The sequence below is a fragment of the Protomyctophum parallelum genome, assembly GCF_964188405.1.
Source record: "Protomyctophum parallelum genome assembly, chromosome: 2".
In the NCBI taxonomy this organism is placed as follows: Eukaryota; Metazoa; Chordata; class Actinopteri; order Myctophiformes; family Myctophidae; genus Protomyctophum; species Protomyctophum parallelum.
The window spans coordinates 25,178,266-25,204,744 of NC_139699.1; the positions used below are offsets into that span (position 1 = coordinate 25,178,266).

General features: G+C 42.8%; 3 protein-coding genes across 3 annotated transcripts; 1 reads left to right on the forward strand and 2 right to left on the reverse strand.

The window, feature by feature from the left end:
* Positions 1 to 163: 163 nt before the first annotated feature.
* LOC310855007 (chymotrypsin A-like) lies at positions 164 to 3,878 on the reverse strand (the record flags this gene model as incomplete). Its single annotated transcript, XM_083759822.1, has 7 exons — positions 164 to 325; positions 403 to 536; positions 1,416 to 1,596; positions 2,753 to 2,831; positions 2,976 to 3,055; positions 3,242 to 3,345; positions 3,827 to 3,878. The coding sequence occupies 7 exons, from the start codon at positions 3,876 to 3,878 to the stop codon at positions 164 to 166; spliced, it is 792 nt and encodes a 263-aa protein (XP_083615948.1).
* Positions 3,879 to 7,830: 3,952 nt separating this feature from the next.
* On the forward strand, positions 7,831 to 26,174 carry LOC310854575 (transmembrane protease serine 9-like; the record flags this gene model as incomplete). The annotated part of the gene is made up of 15 exons (XM_083759252.1): positions 7,831 to 7,882; positions 8,394 to 8,497; positions 8,702 to 8,781; positions 8,911 to 8,989; positions 9,214 to 9,394; positions 9,738 to 9,871; positions 10,747 to 10,899; positions 16,594 to 16,671; positions 23,888 to 23,966; positions 24,258 to 24,361; positions 24,505 to 24,584; positions 24,938 to 25,022; positions 25,419 to 25,599; positions 25,765 to 25,898; positions 26,013 to 26,174. 15 exons carry the CDS (start codon positions 7,831 to 7,833, stop codon positions 26,172 to 26,174), a joined length of 1,686 nt encoding a protein of 561 aa, XP_083615378.1.
* On the reverse strand, positions 16,330 to 19,471 carry LOC310855005 (chymotrypsin A-like; the record flags this gene model as incomplete). Its single annotated transcript, XM_083759820.1, has 7 exons — positions 19,400 to 19,471; positions 18,969 to 19,072; positions 18,578 to 18,657; positions 18,217 to 18,295; positions 17,476 to 17,656; positions 16,587 to 16,720; positions 16,330 to 16,491 (listed from the first exon to the last, which is right to left on the reverse strand). Exons 1-7 carry the CDS (start codon positions 19,449 to 19,451, stop codon positions 16,330 to 16,332), a joined length of 792 nt encoding a protein of 263 aa, XP_083615946.1. The 5' UTR covers positions 19,452 to 19,471.
* Positions 26,175 to 26,479: the final 305 nt, after the last annotated feature.

The following is a 26,479-nucleotide window of genomic DNA, read 5'->3' on the forward strand; positions in this document are numbered from 1 at the left end:
CGTGGCGCATTTATAGTAGGAGTGGACTAGACCTGTAGGCTGTACGTGATTTTATTATTATAAACAACTTTCACAATAAGGACAAATACATCAAGGCAATCATATTGGAATTCATTGTAGTTTCATTGATTATATGCTAACTAGAGTGACGATGCTGACAGGTTTAGTTGGTAGCGATGGTCTGGTCCATCCAGGCACGCAGCTCGGTGACACGGGCGTACGCACCGGGCTTGGTGGGAGAGCAGGTGGGACTGCCCCAGGAGACGACACCAACCAGGGTCCAGGCTCCAGCCTTCTCACAGACCAGGGGGCCACCAGAGTCACCCTTAAACAACAAGCAGTCGTGTTTTCTTTTTTCTGTTCTAAATGTAATGTTGATGTTTTTCTCTCTGTGTCACTCACCATGCAAGAAGAGGCTCCAGAAGCTCCAGCACAGATCATCATGGGTTTGACTCTGTCACCCCAGATTTCACGGCAATCCTCATTGGTGATGAGTGGGAGAGAAGCCTGCTGGAGCAGGGCAGGGGTGCTAGGAGCTGCAGAAAACACAGTATTCAAAGGTTAGGTTTAATTGAATAGTCTGTTGGGTCCATTGGCAGTGAGATGTTTTCCTGCTGTGGGAAGGGTAAACTGCACCAAGGGCTCGACTACAACTACACCATTCTTGATTGTGACTATGGGTATAATCAGAGTGCGATGGGGGAATACTTTTCTTCTCCAGCAGACTTTCTAAAACATCCTTTCTTCGTTAGTCCAGTCACTGTGGTCACCCCCACCCCTGCCCATTTTGAGAGGTTAAAATGGCTTAGGGTCGTCGACAGACTACAGCATCTTGCAATGCGTCTGGTCTAAAACATTCGCTACACCACCAAGATACCCATGTACCTGTCTAAACACTTCCTTAATGTCAACGGTCCACATTCACAACACCAGAGGGAGTTGTTGAACCACATGCAACCCATAAGATTCGGCTCAAACAAGGGATTAAATTCATTTCGATCCATATGCTACTAAAATGTGGCCTACCAACGCCCTACCAACAGCCATTAAGAAATGTGAATCCCTTGGCTCCTTAGAAACCGCTCTCAAAGAGCACCTACGAACGGCTGCAATTATAAACTGGCCCCTGTAAATTTAGTCTGAGCTCCCACCCCCCCTTTCTCCCCATTATACTGTACATGTTTGTGTATATTTGTACGTCTCTAAATGTTCTGATAAATTTTAAAGGGTGGACCCTGTTTTACACCCTGTAATAAAGTGTAATGCTTAATCATGGATCGTCCACAAAGTTTGTGCAATTCTTTTGAAATGTATACCCATTCTACATACTGTGAAATAAAAATGTCAATCAATCAATCAATCAATCAATCAATCAGTCAGTCAGTCAGTCAGTGATGAAAGCTCCTGTCCTTCACCATTGTGGCGGGTCAGGCCCCACCCAGAGGTCACACACTCCATGCCAGCAGGGAAGTTGTCACTGGTATCAGCCACACACACGGGAGACACACGCGTGTTCAACTTGGCAGGACTGAGCAGCTTGATCAGCATGATGTCATTGGTGGTGGTCCACTGGTTGTAGTTGGGGTGCATGAAGACCTATCCGAGAAATTACATAAATTAGCTGTTGGGAGAGATGTGCACATTTTTGTCTCCACCAGCCGAAGGCTAGGGGAGAGTATGTTTTGCACTCCGTCCGTCCGTCCGTCCGTCCGTCCGTCCGTCCGTCCGTGTGTCCGTGTGTCCGTCCGTGAGCAGCTAATCTCGGCCACCGTTAACCCGGTCGATGCCAAATTTTGCACACACACTCCCTGGATGCCAACCATGAACCATGCCCCAAACTTTCCAGAACGGCCTGTTATAGCGCCACCAGGAGGCCGCTTTGTGCAAAACAAGTTTTTGCACAGTACACCTACAGATTTTGTCCAAACATCACGCAAATTGGTACACAGTCTCTCTACAGCCATTCAACCAAACCGGTCTTTCAGATTTCTCAGACTCCATCCTGATTGGTTAAGATTGGCTTCCAAAGTTCACAGGAGTGCTCAGTTTCAAACAAAATGCTGCAAATCATGAACACATCGCGTGATTTCCCTGAAATTGTGCACCCACATTCCCACTAGGCCCAGGACAAAATGCCACATGAACAATTTCAACTCAGCCTCAAGGTGGCGCTATAACTGGCCAATTTTTTTTTCACATCTGCTCTTTATAGCGCCACCAGGAGGCCGACATATGTAAAACACATTTTCTATTATTACTCCTTCACATTTTATCCAAATTTCACACAAATCGGTACACATGATCTCCATAGTCATGTGATCAAGACAGGTTTGTTTGATTTCTCATATTCCATCCTGATTGGCCACGATTGCCTCCTACAGTTTTCAGGAGTAGCCCGCTTTGTACAAATCGCCACAACTCCTCAACGCAGCGATTGCGATGAAACTGTGCACGCATATTCCCACTAGGCTGAGGAAGAATCCTGGTGGAGACCTGTGCCGATTGGCACTTTATTTCTTTTCTTTTTTTGTAAGTTTTAGACCATTTTAGATTAATTTCATTCCATTTCATGCATTTAGTAAATGCATATTGCTTAAACACAATTTTGTAGCCAGGCCCAGGAACATGAAACATGAAAATTAAAAAAAATATTTTGAGCAGGTAATGGAGAAGAGTGTAAAGATGGAAACCACAGTATCCTGATTCCTGATAATAGATGTAAGAAAATGTTGTGTCCCACACCATACTGTACCTTTCCAACCTTCATGGTCTGGATGTCCTCAGCGTTGGAAGAACGGTCATGCTCGCCCAGGATCAAACGGTGGGAATTTCTGAAATGGTTTCAAATTAAATAATGGTGGGTGCTTATTAATTAGTTAGTTAATTAGACAAAATACATATTACCTAATAATAAGTCAGTCTTCTTGTTAGCCGTCATAATGAACATACAGAGGGAGCTGTAGCTCAGTACCTACTGGACATTGCAGTGGGCAGCAGTCACAACCCAGTTCTCGTTGATCAGGGATCCACCACAAAAGTGCCAGCCAGTATAATCCTGAATTCAGATTATATTTATCAGCAACAACGTGCGCATGCGCGCGCGCGCACACACACACACACACACACACACACACACACACACACACACACACACACACACATGGATTGTGTAGATAATAACGGAGACAGTTGGAGAGACAGTGTTAATAAATAAATGGTGGTGGTGTCGCTGCATATTTACCTGCAGGGAGACCTGCCAGGGCCAGGAGTGAGGGACAGCCTCCTCACCGTTGACAATACGGGCGTACCCAGTGATTACTGGACTGATGGCCGGAGAGCCACAGCCTGAGGACACACACACACACACACACACACACACACACACACACACACACACACACACACACACACACACACACACACACACACACACACACACACACACACACACACACACAAATTGAAAACTAAAACTTGGATATGTAATTCAATAGTCCTTGAGAGGCATACTGTTATTTCTTCTTCTTCTTCTTCTTCTTCTTCTTCTTCTTCTTCTTCTTCTTATTAGATTCCTAATGCGACCACATATTCTGACAAATATATTAACTTACCATACTCCATAGTATAATATTATAAAATATTATAATATATTATATTTATTTTCACCCAGTGGCATGTTACAATTATGTCAATGTCGTGTTCATTAAAGAAACTACAAAAATGGTAGGTATAAGAAAGACATGTGCTCTGTACAAGGTTTGTGGGCAGTGATTTGTATAGTGACCCAGACAGGTGTAACTTCAGCACATACTCCCCCATTACTTACCATAGGCAGCGCCAACAAAGGCAAGGCAAAAGAGAATCCACAGGAAGGCCATGTTTTCAACTGGACTCTAGCATGCTGACTGCATCCAAGGTCTTTTATTTTGGAACACATGTAGGCAGGGCCGTGCAGAGAGCACTGAGGGGACAGGTGCCCAAACCCCAGGAAAGGGCACATGCTGATTTTTGTGCCATTTCACATCAGAAATGTAGTACATTGGATGTGCCAAAGGACCCCCTCCCAACCCCCCTGTATGCCCCCCTGCTGATTAGTGCCTGGAGACGGCACTGTCTGCATGTGTCTGCATATAGGCTTCTTATCACTTTGTGGGAGTTTGTACAGCTTGCATGTTAGTTGTTCCTCTGAAGGAACTACATGGGGTCTTGTTCATATTTCATGTGAATTCTATATTTCACAGTTACATAGGCCTATAGTAAACGCAATGAGTTTTTAAGTATATTGTAAGTTGCACTCTGATGAACTTTATCCATATTGTGTAATACTAAAGACTTAGCATTTTAATGTCATAGACTTTCTTTTTGCACCCTGCAGAGTGCACAGGCATGGGGGGAGAGTATGTTTTGCACTCCGTCCGTCCGTCCGTGTGTGTGTGTGTGTGTGTGTGTGTGTCCGTCCGTCCGTGTGTGTGTGTGTGTGTGTGTGTGTGTGTGTGTGTGTGTCCGTGAGCAGCTAATCTCGGCCACCGTTAACCCGGTCGATGCCAAATTTTGCACACACACTCCCTGGATGCCAACGATGAACCTCTGCCCCGAACTTTCCAGAACGGCCTGTTATAGCGCCACCAGGAGGCCGCTTTGTGCAAAACAAGTTTTTGCACAGTACACCTACAGATTTTGTCCAAACATCACGCAAATTGGTACACAGTCTCTCTAGAGCCATTCAACGAAACCGGTCTTTCAGATTTCTCACACTCCATCCTGATTGGTTAAGATTGGCTTCCAAAGTTCACAGGAGTGCTCAGTTTCAAACAAAATGCTGCAAATCATGAACACATCGCGTGATTTCCGTGAAATTGTGCACCCACATTCCCACTAGGCCGAGGACGAAATGCCACATGAACAATTTCAACTCAGCCTCAAGGTGGCGCTATAACTGGCCGAAAAGTGTTTTTACCTCTAACTGCACGGATCTGTGGATAACTTTGTATGCCAACACCTTTTCTATTATTACTCCTTCAGATTTTATCCAAATTTCACGCAAATTGGTACACATGATCTCCATAGTCATGTGATCAAGACAGGTTTGTTTGATTTCTCATATTCCATCCTGATTGGCCACGATTGGCTCCTACAGTTTTCAGGAGTAGCCCGCTTTGTACAAATCGCCACAACTCCTCAACGCAGCGTCCGATTGCGATGAAACTGTGCACGCATATTCCCACTAGGCTGAGGAAGAAATGCCACTTGACAGTTTTCAACAGCCTGATGGTGGCGCTACAACAAGCCAAGTCGCGTCATGCACTCGCACACACACACACACACACACACACACACACACACACACACACACACACACACACACACACACACACACACACACACACACACACACATACACACACACACACACACACACACACACACACACACACACACACACACACACACACACACACACGCCAGGGAGCAGGGCTAACTAGACCCCCCACTGGTCAAAAACTGTGCTTGAACAACCTTTGGCAATTCTCATTTTAAATCTATACATTTACACTTACATTCCTATCCTGGTGGAGACCTGTGCATTGGATGTGCCCCTGGTATGGGAACAAAACTGAACGAAAAGGGACCTGACATTACGGCCTATAATGTTGCTCTGGAGCTCTTTGGTGTGTACATATCCACATTCATGGATAAACACGCTATGCATTTGGATCTAAACAAAAATCACACCCGTGTGAAGTGAGGGGTGCTCTTATCATCATACATCATGCATCATCTCATACTGGCCAATCAGAATGCCTGTTGCCACAAATTTACATCATATTTGGCGGACATTTGACCTAATTTCTCCTTTCATTGTCAATGGCAAATATTGAGACGTGTGGGGTTTTGACCCCACACGTCTCAATACCCTCAAAAGAATCACACCTGTGTGAAGTGAGGGGCGCTCTTATCATCATACATCATCAATATCATACATCATTATACATCACATTCCATGCTCAACCAATCAAATCATCACAAATGTCATTCCAGCCAATCACAATTTGCGTCCTCACTTTTCCATCTTCTGGGCATAGGAGGGGCTATGGCCCCTCAAAAATATTTTATGGGATCTGGGGGTTTTCATGCATGAAGGGGTTAATATGCATTAATTAATAATGTATTAATCATGAAATAAAGTACATTGTGCATATCCAAGTATGTATGTATTAAATATTACATTAAGCTTTATTTTCTGGGATTTGTTTGTTTCGGGCATTAAGGGGTTAATGATTAGAAATGCCCAAGGGATATCACTGGGCACCCTCTTGAATTCCTAAGAGAATCAGTTGAGAAAAAAACTTTATCTGACCAAACCACGTTCACCTCCACGGCTCCCGGACTAATAGCTCAAAGCTCGACGCTAACCTTTGAATGATGTGTTTTCTTTCCAGCTCCTGACACCCCTGCTCCAGCAGGCGACTCTCCCTCTCCTCACCAACGAGGACTGCAAACGTTTCTGGGGCAACAAGATCAGCGACCTGATGATCTGTGTTGGAGTCTCTGGAGCCTCTTCCTGCATGGTGAGTCATCAAGATGACATTTAGACATGAAAACCAGGGGTCACCAGTATGTCTGTACAAGGACAAATGTGTATTTTTATAATCAGGACATGAATTTCTTGGAGGCATAGATGCCTTTGCCGCCGCACCGTCTCCTCAGTTTGACCTCATGCCCCTCAATAAATTAGATGCCCCGAGGTCACAGTGGCCTAGCATCTAGTTTATTCTGTACAATGCATATTGTTTACTGTATGCATTATTAGTTTGTGCTAAGCCGTGGCTCCTGCTCGCGTCTAGCGGTCTATACTAAACATGCAAGCTACAGTATACCAGTGAGATACAGTTTAGTTGCTCCTGTGAGGCCAGTACCCACTTGTTAAAGAGATGCAGTCTCAATGTGTTTTTACTGGTTAAATAAAGGTTAAAAAAGGAGTCGGAAACTTACAGGTTACATGGTTCTACACCAATGACAGTGGTTTTCAACCAGTGGTTCGGGGACCATCAGTGGTCCTTGAGAGGGTCCCAGGTGGTTCCCTATGAGGTATAGAGTTGGTAACCAAATGGACCCTTATAGATCTTTAACTCTTTTATTTTACTCTCTCAAGACACTTGAGAGTGTACAATGAAACCGTCCATTTGTTCTATTCTCTCAAAAATTACATTTGTGTTCAACACCTGCATTAGGGTACTTATGCAGGTGTGCTTATGTTATTTTGATCAATGTTTGCGTGTTGTCTCTCCTATGGTACCACATCAATACAGCATAGAATTGTGGACTAAATCTTATCCAAGAATAACAAAATGTTCTTTAGTTTTGGTCTGCGAGGCAAAATCTCATCAAATGGTGGTCACCAGTATTCATCCTCATTAAAATGCCTATTGAATATTGCATGAATATTGTTCATTTGCATGAACTGCCACTGCTCTAAAATAATTAGACAGGGATTTTCTTTTCTTTTTTTGTGACATTTTTCATCCCACGGGGGAACTTCAGTTTGCAGCTTCACCCAGCTAGCTGAATTCTGAGCGCAAACGTACAATATACTTAAAAATAATTATACAATATACTTAAATATAAAATAAATAAAAACTCATTACAGTATGTATGTAACTGTGAAATAGAATTCACATGAAATATTAACAAGACCCCACTGGTGTCTTCAGAGGAAAACTAACATGCAAGCTGTACAAACTCCCACGGAGAGATAAGATGCCTGCGTTCCAGAACTTCCAGTATAAAAGACCATGCAGTCAGCCTGCCTGCAGAGTCAAGTCTGAAACCATGGCCTTCCTGTCGATCCTCTCCTGCCTTGCCTTTGTCGGCGCTGCCTATGGTAAGTATACCTTCATGTGCTGAAATCCAAGCTCTATTTTCAAATTGTGCATATCTATTGTGTCTTCCTGTGAGCCTATACTTACAAAATAACCAAAACATTATGAATTAATCACTTTGCCATATTTTGAAAATAGCGTGCAATACATTGGCTAGTGGCTACCATGTTGAACAAGGCCTTAACACGGACAATATTGTAAATGTATTTGACAATGTATCACACCATTGTACGACAAAGCATAAATTAATGAGTGGAAAAATCCAGTTATAGGAAGTCCATATACTCATGTAGGCCTACTTAAGTAACTAGGATTTAGAACTTGTAGGACGTTTACTTCTGAAATGGGTGTTCCGCATAAGGCTAATAATGCTTTGATATTCTGAATGCACAAGTGATGTGTGCTTATATGAAATGTGAGTCATTCAGCGGCAGCTGAATGGCTTGCATATGAGACTCATATTATGAGTAATTCCAAGTAGGTTTTGAGGAATTGATGTGTGTGTGTCCTCAGGCTGTGGCTCCCCGGCCATCAGTCCAGTAGTCACTGGGTACGCCCGTATTGTCAACGGTGAGGAGGCTGTGCCTCACTCCTGGCCCTGGCAGGTCTCCCTGCAGGTAAATATGCAGCGACACCACCACCATTTATTTACACCCGTCTCTCCAACTGTCTCCGTTATTATGGACATGTGTGGTATAGGTGGATGAAAGGCAAAAGTGTACAGTATTGTATGATTTGCTGTCATAATAACTGAACTACTGTAAATTACAGTAGCCTCTGCAAATCCTATACGGTTGCTAATAAATACAATCTGAATTCAGGATTACACCGGCTTCCACTTCTGTGGCGGATCCCTGATCAACGAGAACTGGGTTGTGACTGCTGCCCACTGCAATGTCAGGTATACAGTCCAGAAACTCCCTCTGTAATTCATATTCTATTCATACAGTGCACATGCAGTATAGGGTATCATTAAGAATTATTGTAATAACTGTAATAACCCACCATCATTTATTTGAAACCTTTTCAGAACTTCCCACCGTGTGATCCTGGGCGAGCATGACCGTTCTTCCAACACTGAGGGCATCCAGACCATGAGGGTTGGAAAGGTACAGTATGTTCTGATTTATATGCGTCGGGACTCAGAAGGGATATCAAATTATTTCCTTACTGTACATTTAGTATCAGGATACGGTGGCTTCAATCTTTATACTCTCTCCTTTTCCTGCTCAAAATACAATTTGGACATTTGTCATGTCCCTGGCTGCAGATTGTAAAATATCATTGAAGCCATGCATTTACTCAACAAACAACTGTTTAATTTCTCTGATAGGTCTTCAAGCACCCAAAGTACAACCAATGGACCATCAACAATGACATCCTGCTGATCAAGCTGGCCAGTCCTGCCACATTGGGCATGCGTGTGTCTCCCGTGTGTGTGGCTGATACCAGTGACAACTTCCCTGGTGGCATGAAGTGTGTGACCTCTGGGTGGGGCCTGACCCGCCACAATGGTGAGGGATTTTTTAATCACTGACCACAGTGACTGGACTATTGCAGTGGCCAGTTCAACTATCAAAATAGGATGTCCAAGTGGAAAGTGGAGAAAACTGGTATCTCAATCCTCAATCTTTTTTAGTTATCAAATATTCTATGCTCTTCTTCAGTATAATTCTGTAAAAACGGCAAATCTTCTAGGTGATTTCATGAAACCTAACAAATTTTCGAACACAGATCAAATCAGATTATCATGAAGCATAACGATATAAGACAATATTATGACAAATATTTATGTTCTGTTCTGCTATAGCTCAAAGCGCAACGCTAACCTTTGAATGATGTGTGTTTTCTTCCCAGCTCCTGACACCCCTGCCCTGCTCCAGCAGGCGGCTCTCCCTCTCCTCGCCAACGAGGACTGCAAACGTTTCTGGGGCAACAAGATCAGCGACCTGATGATCTGTGCTGGAGCCTCTGGAGCCTCTTCCTGCATGGTGAGTGAGGGGGTATTTGGGCACATCTAAGATTCCATGCACGGCAAAAGGAATCTGACTCCTGGGGTCTCTTCCGGCAGCTGGTGGATGGAAATGAAGCTCCAGTGCTCCACCCATGCGGCAGATTGCCGCTTCGGCCAGATTCCCGGAAAAGCTTGCCCCAGCGGCATTCTGCCGTGTGGGTGGAGATTCATTTCCATCCACCAGCTGTCTAAAAACTCGGAAATTACGTAAAACACAGCTTCTTCTGTCCGTGCATGGAAGTTCAAGTGTGCCCAGGCTGACAGAGGAGAGAGGGGACATTTAGACATATAGGGCTGTCAAGATTACGAATTTAAGTTGACGATTAATTGTAACACAAATAATTGCGATTAACGATTTAATTGTGGTGTTGGCATTGAACATTGTAAAAGGATACAAATTAAATTTCTGTTTGGTTTTAGGCTTCATAATCACAAATTGCACATGGCAGATATGACCAATAACTTGAATATAACAAAGAAATCCCTGACACATTTACATTTTATATTTTCCCAACCTTTTTTTTAATTGAAGAAATAACTGATCGTGGCGTTGTAAGATTGTAGATCAGCTATTTTTGCTATTTATTTTAAAAAATGGAAAACTATAGCACTGAAGTCTGACGTCAATATTGCTAGTCGCAAGTCCACGGGTTCGTGTAGTTTTTTATTTGTATTATAATCCCCATAGGGGGATTTTAGATCGCTTCATATAAGAACTGTGTTCTAGACGAACACACAAAAATAATTACGATTATCTCAAATAATTACGAATAATATGTATTATATTACATATTAAGTATGTAATAATTGTAGACATGAAACACGTAAAAGCATCACTGCTTGTTCTTTCAGGGTGACTCTGGTGGCCCCCTGGTCTGCGAGAAGGCCGGAGCCTGGACCCTGGTTGGTATTGTCTCCTGGGGCAGTGGAACCTGCACTCCCACCATGCCTGGTGTGTACGCCCGCGTCACCGAGCTGCGTGCCTGGATGGACCAGACCATGACTGCCAACTAAACCTGTTGTCACCCGTTTACACTCTAGTTTACACTAGTGCACTGCACGTTCAATAAAACATCCAATTCAAACATGTGTGTGTGTGTGTGTGTGTTTGTCAATTGTGCCATTGCAGTGATAAATGCATATTAATTAATGAATTAATTTTATTTATAGAGCACCTTTCCAAACATACTAAAGTTACAGAGTGCTTTACAGACAGGATTAAAAACAACAATCATAAACAACATCAAGAACATCAGAAATAACAAAGCATCAAAACACATCAAGGATATAAATAAAAATAAATAAATGAATATATACATATACATACACATATCCATATGTGCATATCTACATATACATACACACACAGTAAGTCTACATACACACATACATATAAAACTGAAATTAGGAAAAGCATATTGCTTATTGTTTGAATCAATCTTGAATGGATGAATTCTTCCTGGGGAATGTGTAAACCAGTAGAATCAACTTAAATAAAAAAAATATCTATAGGCCTATGATAATTTTTATAATCAGGGCAGGACCTTTATGGAGGCATCTATGCCTTTGTCCCCGAGTGACCCCTCAGTTTGACCCCATGCCCTTCCAAAAATTAGATGCACTGAGGCCACAGTGGCCTTGATGACCCGCCCGGTGCCTGCACACCGCACTGCCCCACAGTGCCCCAGCTGATCTTTCCATTTTATCCTCTGCCTCTTTCTTGGCGATATGTTTTTAGACACTGTGTCTTTTCGTTGATAGGCCTATTGTGAATTCTTACAGGTTGGCCTCATGACCCTCCAAAAATTAGATGCCCTCAGGCCACAGTGTCTGTCCATGTCTGTCCATCTGCACTGCCCATCTGATTTTCCCATTGTTCTGCTCTGCCTCTTTGCTGTCAATATGTTTTTTCTGCTCACATAATGGGTTAAATTTCGAGCCTGATATGATCAACCTCTGGTAAACAAAGCAACAGAATACACATTACCTCAGGGTGGGATATATAATAGCCAAATTACAAAAACAGAACTTCTCTTACCTAACAAAAAGAAAACAAAAATACAAATATCTAACCTAACCAAATGTAACAAAAACAGGGCAAACTAGAAAAAGTGCCCTTCTGGGCACAGGTCTCCACCAGGTTATCCACAGATCCGTGCAGTTAGAGGTAAAAACACTTTTCGGCCAGTTATAGCGCCACCTTGAGGCTGAGTTGAAATTGTTCATGTGGCATTTTGTCCTCGGCCTAGTGGGAATGTGGGTGCACAATTTCACGGAAATCACGCGATGTGTTCATGATTTGCAGCATTTTGTTTGAAACTGAGCACTCCTGTGAACTTTGGAAGCCAATCTTAACCAATCAGGATGGAGTGTGAGAAATATGAAAGACTGGTTTGGTTGAATGGCTCTAGAGAGACTGTGTACCAATTTGCGTGATGTTTGGACAAAATCTGTAGGTGTGCTGTGCAAAAACCTGTTTTGCACAAAGCGGCCTCCTGGTGGCGCTATAACAGGCCGTTCTGGAAAGTTTGGGGCAGAGGTTCATGGTTGGCATCCAGGGAGTGTGTGTGCAAAATTTGGCATCGACCGGGTTAACGGTGGCTGAGATTAGCTGGTCACGGACGGACGGACACACGGACACACGGACACACGGACACACGGACGGACGGACGGAGTGCAAAACATACTCTCCCCATGCCTTCGGCTGGTGGAGACAATAAAACAGAAAAGAGTACCCACCCCTACACTACATAAGTACATATAGCCTAGCTGAAATCTAAAAGCAGGACTGAAGTATGTAATGTGTTTTATTTTCGTTTTCGTTTTAGTTTTGTCATTATTATTTTTGTTCTGTATTTATTGTCAAATCATTTTGTGATAAGATTTTGTTTGTATTTGTGCTGCCATGGGGATGTGGGGGGGGGGGAAATATATGTAAATTGTTTTGAAAATACTTCTTTGTACTTTAAAGAAAATCAATAAACATATGTTTAAAAAAAAAAAAAGCAGGACTGAAATGCTGGTGTTTGGAGGCTGGCTATTATCATACTATAATTCTTACAATGTCTGTCTGTCTGTCTGTCAGAAACACCGCATTATCTCCTCATTGCCTGCACCAATCACTCCCACACAGGCATTGACCATATGAATATGGAGGTCTTAACGAAGCCCTTTTTTCGATTTGACACATTAATTATTAATAATGAATTTATTAGTGAATTAAAAATGCACCGGGCTCAGTACCCCCTACGGCCAAAATATCTCACAACGGGTAAGGGCTAGTAGTAACAACACATCAGAATGTTGGTTTCAGCCAGCTTTATAGTTGAGCCCATCACAGAAGCCAATCACCAGCCTGGTTCCTCCTAGAAGTTAGCCAATCACACACATACATACACCACTTAGGTGCTGTCCAGACGAGGACATATTCTGCGTTACCCGGGCCGATCTGCCCTTTCTGCCTCACGGAGACGGCGTTGGAGACACGACTTTGTCGTCTCCATGTGTACAGCGAATGCCGTCTCTTTCCTGAGCCGGTGATGTCATAGTCCCCTCGCCCCCTCCAAACTAACCAGTGTTAATGGTTTATTTCACCATAACCACTTACATAAGTTCACAGCTATTTTATATTTGCACATAATATAATGTATAATATAATATAACATAATATAATATATGTGTATAAATCTCTTCTCCGAAAATAGCCGATGTGCTAGATGAGCTATTTTCGGAGAACAGATATAAATTATGGTGTTCATGCAAGCTGCAGCTGGTAACCACTCACTCACTCAATCCGTCACTCCTCACCACTCCTCACACACGCACGCACACACGCACGCACGCACGCACACACACACACACACACACACACACACACACACACACACACACACACACACACACACACACACACACACACACACACACACACACAGAAGGAAGGAAGACAATGCAGATCAATACCAACACTGACCCTAGGGTCATAACAGCGTTAGTAGCTCTGCACGATATACAACAAATCCTTTTGCCGAAAACGGATACAAGCTCACAAAATCTCACAATGCAAAGTGTTGTGAGCTGAATATTTGCCCCAGAATATGGACTCTAGGGTCACATTCTCACCTAATACTTCGGTAGACTCAGATCCGTATGGGCGGGGAATTGGGATTATTGCATTTTTAATTGGCTGGGGTTTGCCTTCACACTGTCATTCGCAGCAATTGGAAACGCAGCAGAGGGGACCTTTATCAATGTGTTCCATTCATAAACTATAGCCTACACAGTGAAATCTATGGTGATAAAATTACACTCATAACGTGCATGTGTCGTGCCGTCTGGGACCCCCCCCCCCCCCCCCCTCTCTCTCTCTCTCTCTCTCTCTCTCTACGCACGCAGCCGCCACACACTGTTCTTTTGGGCATGGAGGCACAGCGCTGCATGAGCGCACTGATATAACTCCCCAGTCCCACACAGTGACAGCACTCCATGTTTACGGCACGCACAGACAGACAGACAGAATATTATGTAGGCTATAATACACTGCAGTGTTTTTATGTGTTTTCTTAAGCAATTGATTAATGTACACGTCCTCATTTCGATCAGGGCTTCAGTCTCCTTATTCGACCACGTCTATCCACAGTAACGGGACATCTTTGCGCTGCGTAAAATATGCCTTAACCGTCTCCAACTGTGTTCAGCTCCTCACCCGCCACATTATGTGCTTCATTTCCTTTATTTACTGCGGATTGCATTCACACCTGCACCGAATCGTAGTCAAGTGCGATTCGAAGCGAAGCGAAACCCACGTTTTTGGGCGGAGTAAAATGCGGTTATATGCTGCGCATTAGGATTCGAATGAGCCTTCACACCTGCCAAACGAAGCGCACTTTCTGACAATGCGCAGCAGGATTCGTTTTAATCGCAGCAAAGCTCTCTGGTATGAATGCGACCTAGGGTACATCTGAGTGTATATAGGGTAAATAGGCTAGCTATAGCTATTGTAGCAGTAATAGCTATAGGCTATAGCTATAATAGCACTAGCAGTAATAGCTATAGTAAAGATTTTATATATGTTTTATATATATATATATATATATATATATATATATATATATATATATATATATATATATATATATATATATATATATAATTTTCTTGTAAAGTATAATACGATCTGCTTTAGTGGTTAATGTGCTCTGTCCCTATCAAATAAACAAAAATAAAGTAAAGTACACCCTCCCCATGCAGGCCAACAATATGAGCACTGAGCAGGCAATGAGTTCATAGCACTTTCCTAGACTTGCGACCACCTAAAGCACTTCACAGTGTATATGCTTCACATACACCCTGCTGATCTGCAGTCGGTAGGGGTTCAGACACGGAGGAGCCAAAATTTTTCCATTAATTGTCTGACATGCAGGCTTAATGAAATTAGTTGTATAGCTACTGCATAACATATTTCAGCAATGCATCACCCTCGTTTTACAGTTTGGCTGTTACAGTACACTGGTTATAAATATCTTGCTGGGGACACTTTGTAGTAACAGAACTAGCAGTGCTGACAAAATCCAGTAATTTATATTACACAATTATATCATGACTTAAAATGTATTTTGTTTCGGCAAGACAGTTAAAGTCCAACCTTTCTTGTTAATCAAAATTATTACTTTCTCTAACAAATGTACCAGTTCCATTCCAATTTCAATTTCTTAAAACCCTTACCCTATTTGATTTTAACAAATTTGCCTCTTTGTTTCCCACTCAATTCCTAATAGATCTATATGTCTAACATTATATTATACTTTATGTTTCAACATTTCCTATACTTTCCTGATACATACTGTATATGTCCTATATTTCGATAGTTCTTTATTTATAATTTATATTATAACACATCCCATACCCTGTTATACCCCCAAGACTGTTACCCAATACCTAGAATTATTTCCGTCACCACAATTTTGTACTAGTACTAGTATTTTGCTGTTTTGTTTAGTTGCTACTTGCTGTAGGACTCTCATTAGGAAGGCCATCTCACAAGCCCATTTGCGATTTTTGGCCTCTCCGGCACATCTTTTTTTCGTCTTTTTTGTTATTGTATGCTACCATTTTAATGAACTGTTTTAATTTATCTTCCTTTCCCATATGTTTTTAACTATTATAGTTATGTGCAAATAAACAAAAGCAAAAACAAAAAACTAAGTAGGCCCATAGGACACCTTGACCCAAATAATATTTCTTTCTTTTTTTGCCGTTGTTCAAAGGGATGGTGTAATAAATAGGTTTTTAAATCCATTGTAATTTTTGTCAGATAACTCTCCTTAATTGCACCACACAGGGAATAAAATATCCAAAGAACAAGCAGCGTGTACAGCTTACAGAGTAGTTTTATTCATGATTATATGAAAACGGCCATGATTTATGAGAGCGGATTTAGTTGGCAGCCATGGTCTGGTCCATCCAGGCACGCAGCTCGGTGACGCGGGCGTACACACCGGGTGAGTTGGGACTGCATGTTCCACTGCCCCAGGAGACGATACCAACCAGGGTCCAGGCTCCAGCCTTCTCACAGACCAGGGGGCCACCAGAGTCACCCTGAAACAGCAAGCAGTGGTGTTGTATTAATACGTGTTTCATGTCTAAATGTCATCTTGATGATTGTTCTCTCTCTCTCCCTCCCTGTCACTCACCATGCAGGAAGAGGCTCCAGAGGCTCCAGCGCAGACCATCAGGTTGCTGATCTTGTTGCCCCAGAATTTCTTGCACTGCTCGTTGGTGAGGAGAGGGAGAGCTGCCTGCTGGAGCAGGGCAGGGGTGTCTGGAGCTGGGAAGAAAGCACACGTCCTTCAAAAGTTAGGTTTGATTGGAGTAGGATGTTTTCCGTTGTGGGAAGGGTATAGACTTCACCAAGGCCTCAACAACAACATTCTTGACAACTATGGTAAAACCAGAGTGCGATTAACTACTTACTGTACTGTACTTTAACTAAGTACAGTACATTTACGTAAGTACTGTATACTTAGGTGCAATGTTGAGGTATTTGTACTTTACTTCCAATACTTTGACTTTGACTTCTACTCCACTACATCGTGGATCCAGATTTTGTACTCCACTACATTAATATGTGAAAACTTTGTAGATTTTGATAATTATTACAAAACATACATTAACCACTTCAGCCCTATATACATTTCAACCATTTGAAAATAGCCAATTTACAAGCTCACAATGCGTCACCATGTAGATTGGCTATTTTCGAAAGATTGTTATATGATAGCTTGAAATGGGACATTCTGTATAATTTACTTTGGGTACTTTTAAGTATACATTTGGACGCCGACTGCACCTTTGTACTTTCACTCAAGTATATTTTGAACAGGGGGTGTACTTGTACATCAAGCTGCCTCATGGAGATAGGCTCCATGCCCTATGGGCCACATGGCTCAGCAAGGCTTACTATACAATGTAGTATACATTACAACTAAAAAAGATGTTACAATCATTGGTCATGCTGTATGGGCATTAGCATTAACATTTGGTAACCTGCCTGAATTAATCTTTGGGTTGTTGTTTCCTCACCTGTGTGATGGGTCAGGCCCCATCCAGAAGTCACACACATCATGCCACCAGAGAAGTTGTCACTGGTCTCAGCCACACACACAGGAGACACACGCAGGCCCAACTTGGCAGGACTGGCCAGCTTGATCAGCAGGATGTCATTGTTGATGGTCCATTGGCTGTAGCGGGGGTGCTTGAAGACCTGTCAGATAAATCACAGTCAGTTATCCGTTGCCCATATCTCGATTGACTGCAGTAATGAAGCCCGTAGCACTTGCCCTAGCACTTGCACTAACCTCGACAACCTTACAGGCGTATGCAAAGGCTTAACGTATGTACCAGTAATTTAGATAGCATTTTATGTAGACAACATAGAACTCTATAGTGTATTCTTATAGCTTTACTGTACAGATTTTCTACTGTTAGACAAAAGCTAGGTTCTTAGCTTGATCCTTATGATTCTTGATGACTTGATGTATTTGATGTATTACCACGTGTTGTTTTTGCGTCTGCTAAATGTAAATTGTAATGAAGGAGCAGGCTTAATGTCATTTTGATTTTGATATCCACACAGTGGTTTGTTGGACTTTGTTGAACACTGTAATTGAAGGCTTTATGTAGGCCTATGTGTGTATTACACAATGATAAATAAATCTGATGGACCGTATAGATCTACAATTATGTCAATGGCTACGTATTGTATCTATAATGTGTATTTGTATTTGTGTATGTGTATTTAATGTCATTATGTATTACTGTTACCTTTCCAACCTTCATGATCTGGACGTCCTCTGCGTTGGAAGCACGGTCGTGCTCGCCCAGGATCACACGGTGAGAAGTTCTGGAAAAACAACCAGAGATCACATTGTTTCACTTTGTCCATAAGTAGCACAGCTATTTGGACAGTAGGTTGTTTGTTATATTTTTCTTCACATATTTAACAACTGCTACTTTTTCCTACAACAAATAGGTAAAATAACCGATCTGCTATTTCCAACCGTGTACTGTAGATTTTCTACTTTTGACTATTTATGACTATTTTTGTATAATATGAATAGTTTTTAAATGGTTGAATGAGTTTATAGTCCAAACTTTACTTATATCTCATGGTTGTGTGTTGTACCTGATATTGCAGTGGGCAGCAGTCACAACCCAGTTCTCATTGATCAGGGAACCACCACAGAAATGGAATCCAGTGTAATCCTAAAAGATATATTGTAGTAATTGTACATATGGGATGTGACAAAGACCCCACATACAGTATACTGTATGCTGTCTGCTGTGTACATTCCAATGTGCTTGCTCCAACGCATAGTAAGTAAAAGATGCAACAAGCACAAAATGGGGAAAAAGAAAATCATTCACTAGGTAGGTGTATCATTTCTTTCATTTGGTTTATCATTCCTGAATGTCGCTGAATGCACTCTGAGCAAGCCCATCAACTGCCGAGATATCCTCCATAATATGTTTAATATTTATTTGTTTGATTTTTTTCCCTTCATATTCATATTTACCTGCAGGGAGACCTGCCAGGGCCAGGAGTGAGGCACAGCCTCCTCACCATTGACAATACGGGAGTATCCAGTGACTACTGGAGTGATGGCAGGAGAGCCACAGCCTGAGGACACACACACACAGACACACACACACACACACACACACACACACACACACACACACACACACACACACACACACACACACACACACACACACACACACACACACACACACACACACACACACACACACACACACACACACACACACACACACGTCATAACAGAGCTGTTTCTAATGCATTCAACCTGTTGACAACCAGATGATGGCGCACACACACTTAAAAATAGCAACATGGCAGCACATTGTGAGTTTGTATAGATCTGCAAGCTTTTAACATTGTCCGGTCCTTCTGCGATGGCAGAAGGACCGGACAAGCTCTCACCATAGGCAGCACCGACGAAGGCGAGACAGGACAGGATCCAGAGGAAGGCCATAGTTACAGCTTACTGAGCTTATGTTCACTCAGTTTGATCCCTTCATCAACCTTTATATACCCGTCTTGATCTATTAACTATTAACCTGTTAACGTAGATCTGCCATCCACCACCTGGTGACACTGGACATGTTCCCATGAGGCACATTTTGGACATTTGGTGGTGGAGTGAGGACAGGGGGGGGGTGGGTGGGGGAGGGGAGGCGGTCACATAAGGTCAGGGAAGCTGACCTTATGTGCTTCCAAGAAAAGAGGCCGCACAGCTCATAGTCACGATGCAATAACCTTGCACTGTGACCACTATAAAAAAACAACTACAGATTCAAGTACATAGTTCTTCCTTACTTAGTTAACTTTGTTTTCAAATATGATGCTTTGTATGGTCCCATTACAAAGCAGCAATATAACAAAATGAATACACAGATTCAAGTTCCTCCTTACTTAGTTTAACTTAACTTTGTTTTCAAATATAATGCTTTGTATGGTCCCATTAATATAAATCTTGCAGCAATATTTTAAAAAGATGCATTATTAGTCCTCATGACAGGATTATTCAGGCCAGGCAATTTTCACTTTTTTATGGCTGACCTTGTGTGACCATCAGTAGGTGTTGGAGCCAACCCGGGCATGCAATTGCAGACACGTTGCCGTACGTAGTTCTTCAGTGTATAATCATTGAATACTTAATCGACGTTGAATTTACACATTTTGTGAAAATATTTAGTAGGCTGGTCAATGGTCATAGTCAGTCTTTTGAATACAATTCAATTTAGTTTTAGTCATATTTTAGTCATCTGAAATATTTTTGTTTTAGTCTGCTAAAGTTTTAGTCTTTAGCTGACTAAAATATCATAAGATATTTAGTCAGGCCTTGATGGCGAGATAATTTAAATTTACACTTGGTTGCATTCTGAAAATAGCCGATCTACTGTACAAGCTCACGCACATTGTGAGCTTGTAGATCTGCTATTTTCAGCATGCAACCAAAGATAACATGTGTCTTTTAGTTCTACTGGATGTCTTCTCCACTAGTCCCTCCCTAACATTTTAGTCTAGTTTTTATTTGTTGACGAAATTGTTAATATATACTGCATAAAATTAATTTGAAATTATTCAAGGCTGTGTTTCACAATATTTACATGCACCTACTGTTATCTCCCCACCTACACAGTAAAAATTGGATCAGGAGGTTGAGTGGTCATCTTGCAACCGGAAAGTACCCGCTTCCTCCTGGCTTTATGTCGAAGTGTCGTAACCCCGATGAGCAGGTCACGGTGGTGCCTTAATTGCATGGTTGACTCGTTGAAAAGTCCTCTATAAATGTACCATTTACAGTTTCTACCATTTGAAAATGTGATCAAAATAATTATAATGGTGTGTAAAAAAGAAAATGTAACATTTGCCACGGACAAGACAAGTCTTTGCCATGGACACATTTGTCCATGTACGTACATATTGATATTGATGACCCCTTATACACATACACATACAGTACAGGTATGCATTCTGTAGCTACATTTTTAAATGTATTTGAAATTGTACTCAAGTTTTCCACTCATTTTGGGCCTGATTCTTCAAAAACGAAATGCGCCAGAGTGTAACGGTGGCGGAAACGGATATCGTATTTATCCGTCCGATCATCCTACGTTGAGAGGACGTGTTATTCAGGGAAGCTGGTGTAATCACTTCATTTGTGCGGATCGCCGAGTGTATCCTTTCCGCATTTTTCCCAAGCGATTCGCCTGGTGTCGCCTGGTTAGTTGGAACATCCACGCCCATTCTACACCATATAAGGGCAACAGGAAATCTCGAAATACGTCATCATAGCCTGCACAGAGGATTTCAATTCTATACAACAGCGCGATGAGCTTGTAGAGTAGTTAATTTTGACAGGATGAATGCACTGCAGGGTTATAAAAAAAGAAAGGCGCCCTGCAAAAGTAAAGAGATATCCGATACTTTTTTTTAATCAGAGCTGCATTGATTCATTCGGGGAATAGATTAATATCATCTCACTGTCAGCTGTCTGAATGCATATAGTGGAGAATGGATTTGTTCTGAGCATGGACATGTAGGCATAGCTATTTAGAATTTCAACCATATACAGCGGGTAGCCTATATCCTCTTTGTCAGATGTAAGTGCATGGTTCATTTCATGATGTCCTCATATTAAAATGATTCGCGGGAGTCGGGACACTTGGCAAACTTGATTGATCTCATGATGAGATCAATGTAGTAGCCTACAGCCTACACAGCTACAACGTTGCCCATATTATAATGAATTACGGTGAGCTGGCTTAAAACTGACTGGCCAAATTGCACGCGCTGATGCCATAATGTGGATTTATAGGGCTAATTAGCCCTCGTGACTGCTGTCTGTCTGTCAGACCGGCATGTCTGTGAACCAGAATGTCAGTCGGGCCGGGCCGTGTTCTGTCCTGGCCGGGCTCACCGCGCCGTTATATTAATTTTCCAATGTAAATTTCACCCAGATTGGACTCGGTTCAGCGGCAGCATGCTGCTGTCCGCCACACACACACACACACACACACACACACACACACACACACACACACACACACACACACACACACACACCGACAGTCAAGAGAACTGACTCACTAAACAATACAGTCACTAACACACACTAAACAACGTTAGATTCAGTGTTGGGCAAGTTACTTTGAAAGCGTAGCTTGTAAAGCTACAAGTAGCTCACCATGGCAGTAGCTTGATCAAGCTACATAGCTACCCCTGGAGAGATGTAGCTTGTAAAGCTACAGCTACATGGAAAAAGTAGCTCAAAGTAGCTCAGCTACTTTTTATTTTTCAGCGTTAAATTGAGAATGTACATGCGGGAGACCCCTCCTCCCCTCTGGGAGACCCCTCCCACCCTGCTCCCCTCGGGGAGACCCCTCCTCCCCCTGCTCCCCTCTGGGAGACCCCTCCTCCCCCTGCTCCCCTCTGGGAGACCCCTCCCACCCTGCTCCCCTCTGGGAGACCCCTCCTCACCCTGCTCCCCTCTGGGAGACCCCTGCTCCCCTCTGGGAGACCCCTGCTCCCCTCTGGGAGACCCCTGCTCCCCTCTGGGAGACCCCTGCTCCCCTCTGGGAGACCCCTCCTCACCCTGCTCCCCTCTGGGAGACCCCTCCTCCCACCCTGCTCCCCTCTGGGAGACCCCTCCCACCCTGTGATACCAGGGCCAATCAGAGGCCAATTAGAGGCAGCTGTCAAGTGCTGATATGCCCTCAAAGCAATCAGAAAAAGGAACAGTCCTTGATTTTTCAAAGGGGGTTCTAGTACAAGAATTAACACAGCAACCAATGGTCAAAATTAATATATTTCTTTCATGTTATTGCCCAAAATTGTAGCTTGTAACTTGAGTAGCTAAGCTACAAAAAATGACCCAAAAGGTAGCTGAGCTACTTGACAGGGTACACAAATATGAATGTAGCTAAAATACCACAAGCTACAGCAAAATGTAGCTCAGCTACGTAGCTCAGCTACATGTAGCTTAATACTCCCCAACACTGGTTAGATTCGTACAGTGCAAAATGCAGATAAGTGTAGGCCTATGTTCTTATTATAATTGTGAGTTTGTTTTTTAACATGCGCGAGAGCCGATCTACAAGCTCACAACGCTTGCACTGCGAGTAGCCTAGTAGAGAAGGCTGTCAAGTGAGCACTGAGCAGCGCAATCGCGCATGGCATGCTATATAAATATCCTAATAAATAAATAAAAAGGTGTCGGGGCTTGCAGGGGCAGTTTCCTTATGGGACTCTATAGGCTAACTTGCCTCTAGAATGCATATGCATTTAGGCATACAAGTGCACTCGGCTTTTATATATATATTATATATATATATATCGTTTTTTTATGTGCTGATCGACCAATATGTTGGGGACACATGCCTACATATTTTATCTGAGATTTGGGGACTATTTATTGATTCAGCATGAAGACTAAAGCCTTCTGAATAAATCTATATATGCAAGTGTATGCTTCCGCAAATTTCTCCGCCACCTAAAGAGGTGGCGGAGGATTTAGCGGAGTTGCCGATCAACCAAAGTCAGCGTCAAGTTCACGGCCATTTCCATGAATTCCAAATTAATGTGGGAAATCCACGTAAATGCCTTTCCGCTAGCGTCACGTCAATATATAAGCGGAAGCGCGTTGAAGAATCAGGCCCAATGTTTCTAAACAGGGGGAAACATGAACATGTAATTTTCAGTGCATGCTATATTTATCCAAGCAGTTCACTTCAGGCCTGAGAACTGGCAGGTGGCGTTAGCCTGATAAACACCTGATGCAGGCAGATGGAATGTTTTTGCACTAATAACGTCAATATTTAGCTGAGGTGTGGACAAAGCCTGGTCTCTGATTGGTTGACATTGAGAGTCTTTTTGGAATAAATACGGACCCCACCTGCTCCCAAGTTCACAGTTCAGTGTCACATTGTCACAATGGCTTTCCTCTTGGTCATCTCCTGCCTTGCTTTCGTCAGCGCCGCTTATGGTAAGGGAAGCCCGGGTCCTCGTTCAGCCTTTTAGAATGTGGAGTTTGTTACAGTGAAGACATGTAAAATGTAGCGTCTTTGCCTTTTAAAACCCTTAATGAAAATGTAAAGATTGCATAAAAGATGCACTTGCTCCTACAAATATACACTTTCATTAACTAGGATGATTCAGATGAAAGTATACTATAGTTTAAGAGTTTGGGATTATTTTATTTCAAGGTGATGACCAGTTATTTCAACATGATAATTACATTAGATTTGATAGTCAATGATTGTCTCCTCGTTTCCAGGCTGCGGTACCCCCGCCATCGCTCCCCAGGTGTCTGGTTATGCCCGCATCGTCAACGGTGAGGAGGCTGTGCCACACTCCTGGCCCTGGCAGGTATCCCTGCAGGTGAGTGACTGTACCTGCCTGTGACAAGATCAGACTTCAGCCGTTAAATTTCAAATGGTTTTAATATCAGTATAATGCCAAAACTCCTGGGTGTGTATATGTGCATGTGGTATGTAATCCCCTCCATCTCTATGTTACCTCAGCAATCCAACGGCTTCCACTTCTGCGGAGGTTCCCTGATCAATGAGAACTGGGTCGTCACTGCTGCCCACTGCAATGTCAGGTCAGTATCTGAGTCCTCAACTTATGCACACTGTCTGTTTGTCCTGTCTGTCTTTAGTCATGCACACAATCAAAACGCCTTTGTGGATAAATACAGTTGTGTTGAATTGCATTGAATTGAATTGAATCAATATAACAACCTCTTGACAGCAGATGGTACTGTATGGTCTGCATAATAGCCTACTTGTGATTTGTAATTAAATTACTGTAAAATCGCACGTAAATAATACTCTCTTATGCGATTGCATCTTACTTATAAGATTACATTTTACATAAGATCACATCCAAACACATTACCATTTACATTAACACAGGGAAATAAATGAATTGTCCATTGATACTGTTTCATTTCAGGACCTACCACCGCGTGATTGTTGGAGAGCACGACAAGGCCTCCTACTCCACCTCCGAGGACATCCAGATCCTGAAGCCTGCCAAGGTGCCAAATAAACTAACTAAAGCTACATTTAACACATGGGCTAGTCAATAAGCTAACCAGCTAGCTATTCAAAACATAACTACTCAGCTACTAACATGCATATATACTCACACTTACAGCATACTTAATGCACAACCTGACACACAATGTAATTGATGTCAACAGACTGATGTTTGATATTAATATGCTGATGTCAATCATGTCAATAGTTTTGAGATACTGTTAAGAGGCTAGGCGAGGCCTCTTGGTTTATAATACAATTATGTACAATACAGTATTTCTAGTCCTGCATTAATATTTTCATGCGCAAGACTTGCATCTCCCGTATAATTGCTCTTCACTCCTTCCCATGAATCCCTGTCTTTCTCCCTCTTCCACCCGTCTGTTTGTCCCCAGGTGTTCACCCACCCTGCCTGGAACCCTCGCACCATCAACAACGACATCTCTCTGATCAAGCTGGCCACCCCCGCTCGCATGGGCACCAACGTGTCCCCTGTCTGCCTGGCTGAGTCCTCTGATGTCTTCGCCGCTGGCATGAACTGCGTGACCTCTGGCTGGGGTCTGACCCGCTACAATGGTGAGACCCTCTCTATACTCTCTGTGATGTCACTGGACACTGCTGGGGGGGATAAACATGATTGACACGATTGATAAACTTGATAACGATTGATAAACATGGGTTCATTTTTGCTTTGGTGATGTTTGTTTAATTACTAAATTCTCTCTCTCTCTCTCTCTCCAGCCCCCAATACCCCCAACCAGCTCCAGCAGGCTGCCCTGCCCCTCCTGTCCAATGAGCAGTGCAAGAAGCACTGGGGAAGCAACATCTCCGACGTCATGATCTGCGCTGGAGCTGATGGTGCTACCTCCTGCATGGTGAGATCTGCTCCATCATATTTCACTTTGCATAGCTACTGTATGTGTGTACTGCAACTGCATGCAGCAATGAGTATTAATTGTAACGCTCCGGTCTTGCTGTGTCTGTCTCAGGGTGACTCTGGTGGCCCCCTGGTGTGTGAGAAGGACAACGTGTGGACCCTGGTTGGTATCGTCTCCTGGGGAAGCAGCCGCTGCTCCACCTCCACCCCCGCCGTCTACGCCCGCGTCACCGAGCTCCGTGGCTGGGTGGACCAGACCCTGGCTGCCAACTAAGAGATCAACCAAGACTTCCTATACTTCCACCAACTCAGCCCCATCCTGAAAACTTCACCTAGCTGGAAGCTGTTGATATGCTGATGTTCAATAAACACTAAAAGTCTTTAGAAGTTGGCGTTGCTGTGTATTGATCATTCTCAGATATTGCCTGGGCAAACTTGGTTACTTGTTTGCTATACCCAGATGTTACTGTTGCATTTTGTGTCCATATAAGAGCTTGTGGAAATGTTGTTAATGTTGTTGCTCATCTTCGATCAATTTGACCGATAAGGCAAATAGGCTACTTGAGGATTTAGTGAAGA